General features: G+C 37.7%; 1 protein-coding gene across 1 annotated transcript in view; it reads right to left on the reverse strand.

The window, feature by feature from the left end:
* Window positions 1-373: 373 nt before the first annotated feature.
* Window positions 374-2,817, reverse strand: part of LOC113299212 (nucleoside diphosphate kinase 3-like) — a 3,335-nt gene continuing 891 nt past the window's right edge. The window contains exons 2-7 of the mRNA XM_026548195.1: window positions 2,505-2,645; window positions 1,514-1,551; window positions 1,362-1,412; window positions 1,019-1,186; window positions 828-940; window positions 374-707 (exon numbers count right to left, since the gene is read on the reverse strand). Of these exons, the coding sequence (XP_026403980.1) occupies window positions 584-707; window positions 828-940; window positions 1,019-1,186; window positions 1,362-1,412; window positions 1,514-1,551; window positions 2,505-2,645 (635 nt within the window). The 3' untranslated portion in view covers window positions 374-583. The remainder of the gene's footprint in view (window positions 708-827; window positions 941-1,018; window positions 1,187-1,361; window positions 1,413-1,513; window positions 1,552-2,504; window positions 2,646-2,817) is intronic.

Below are 2,817 nucleotides of genomic sequence, written 5' to 3' on the forward strand. Positions count from 1 at the left end.
AGTATTTTTCACTAAATAAAAAAATCCAACCGGTTGTGGTTTGACCACGTCTAAAAAGGGTTAGACAGCAATTAAACTGTAAAGACGAATAATACTCTAAAGTTTAAACAGTTTTCTGGGTATCATATTTTATAGAAGGGGATTTCAATTCCTATCCAAGATTACTTTTATAAAGTTTGTAAACTAAGGTGGTTTAAATTTATAGAAGGGGATTTCAATTCCCATCTTTAAAGTTTGTATCGTAAAGACGAATTACACTTTAAAGTTTGGCCGGACTTCTGCCTAATAACGGATTTCAATTCCCATCCAACAATACCATACCAGTATGTCAAATGAGAAGAAGAAAATGACGGCAGATAAAAGTTACTGAGAATTACAACATAAAGAACAGGTATTTTTATTTAAGAAATTACATTCTTTTGGTTGAACAGGGGACGGACGCAGTATAACGTGATCTCTCACCCCTAAAAATTGATCTTATTATTAATCAAAATACCTGAACAAAATCAGGCAGGCACATGGTGTAGATCAAAATATGCCCAGAAAAACTCTATAGATAAAAAAGGAAAGGAAAGAAAGACGATCAGTTGGCACCATAAACCCACTTCTCTGAGTTAATTGTGCAAGTGTTCAGCTCCTCGGGTTTAAACCAAAGTTTGATCTCATCCTTAGCGGTTTCAGGGCCATCACTGCCATGGATGATGTTCCTGCAAGGCCAAACAACATTAAGATGGTGTACTCAAGGCACAAATCTAAATCTGATACACGGCTTAGTTGGTTTCTAGCATAGAGAATTGACATTGAAGATCTGAGTATTTCAAAAATACCTCCCAACAACAACAGCAAGATCACCCCTGATGGTTCCTGGCTCTGATTTTTGTGGGTCTGTGGCTCCAATAAGTTTACGTCCGTACTTGATGACACCCTCGCCTTCCCAAACCTAAAGAAACATAAAGTCTTAGTTTCCCATTTTGTATAGCTTATGAAGACTAGAAACTTGTTTTTGTCTTTCTCTCACCATGGCAAGAACAGGGCCGGAACTGAGGAAATCACAAAGGCCATTGAAAAAGGGTCTTTCCTTCAGGTCATGGTAATGTTTCTGAGCAAAGTCTTTGGAAGGGACTACCAACTTGATTGCCACAAGCTTAAACCCCTTGCGCTCAAAACGAGCAACAATCTCTGATATCTGCAAACAAGATAAGGAAATTCAGATATTATCTCGAAGAATGGGCAATAGCCCTAACTCGATAGATAACATCCTACGCGAGGAGCCATAATATCATCTTCTCGCAGATGTTTAAGTAAAGCATGTGTAGCATCTGACATGAGAGATATGCTTTAAGAGGAACGAGACATCTTACCAGCCCTCTCTGCACTCCATCAGGTTTAATGGCAATAAAGGTACGTTCCATCTGAGTAGAAGGGACAGATTCATATCATTAATGGAGAAAAGGATAGAACAGAAATGTGACTTAACAGAGAAACATGAAACTCAAATTATGATTTTAAGTACCTCGGCGGCATGTGCATCCTGCTCTTGGAGCATGTATGCTGGAAGATCAAGAAACATTATCGAATAAATATCAGGATTATAATTAGGATGAATATATGCAAGACAGCTACAAAAACTACTTCATTGCACATTTTTATATGCTTTGGTTCGAGAACAAGGTTAACAAACAATACAGATAATTGTTCACCAACCGCTAGCTGGATAAAATATCTGAAATTAATACATATCTAATGTACTAGAATATTGCTTGATAAAGCTTAGAATGTACATTGCAAAAGGATCAGAAAGAAGGTGTGATCATATGTAGAAAACAAGACAGTAGCGAACAGATGGTCATCATTTGAAGGACAAGGTATTATATTGGGCGAAGTCTAGACCGCACCCAACTCTAGAATACGGCCCACGCCTTTTCTTTCAACCCATTACACGAGGTATAATTGTTATGGAAGAGGTTGCGAAAGCCACATGCTATAACTTGAACAAGGGCAGGGGTCCTCTCCTTTTTGCCCCCAGATTTCATCTAGTCGCTACTAACATGCATTTCCTACTCAGACCTTTTACTTTAAAATCATCATGTCCTTTGCCTACATTGGACTAAATATTAGGATAATGAGTACAGAAAATAACTAGGGAAACTAAAGATGCGATGCAAGGAAACAAGGGTAGATAAAGAAGAGTGAGAATCTTCAGGAGAAAGCTGCATTACTGTAAGGGAAGTTTTTCCTGTTGTAATAGGCACTACCACGAGAGAAACACCAACTTATTCTCCCAAAGATGGTTACAAAATCCCAATACATTAAGTATCAGCCGACCCAGATGAGAGCATAAGATAGAAATAATACCTTAAGAAACATATAGAAAATATCTGTTTGCAACATACTTTTTCATCTTAAAATTTTTATAAACAGCAGCCATAAGTCACTCAGTGAGTAGCTAAAGCGTTCAAATATCAAGAAATAAAAGACCACAGCAATTCCAGTTGTAATCAAACCTGCAGCAGGAAGGGCAAGGGCTCCTGAAATCCATCCAGTTGATGCACTCCCTGAGTTAGCACTACCATAAAATGAGGCTAGAGAAGACACATTTCCTCTGAATGAGGTCGTTGCTGCTGCTGCTGCTGCAGCTCTCCCTTCTACACATAAGAAATATATACTTGGAATATTACATATAAAACCAATGATTTTAAATCTTCAACCACCTAGGTGATAACGAACGAAAAAGGAGAAGGAAAAACTAACCCAATTCAATATGTTAGAATCTTCATATCTAGAACTAACAAAAAGAAATCCAACAAATCCATAAAA

The sequence above is a fragment of the Papaver somniferum genome, chromosome 7 (assembly GCF_003573695.1).
Source record: "Papaver somniferum cultivar HN1 chromosome 7, ASM357369v1, whole genome shotgun sequence".
Lineage (NCBI taxonomy): Eukaryota > Viridiplantae > Streptophyta > Magnoliopsida > Ranunculales > Papaveraceae > Papaver > Papaver somniferum.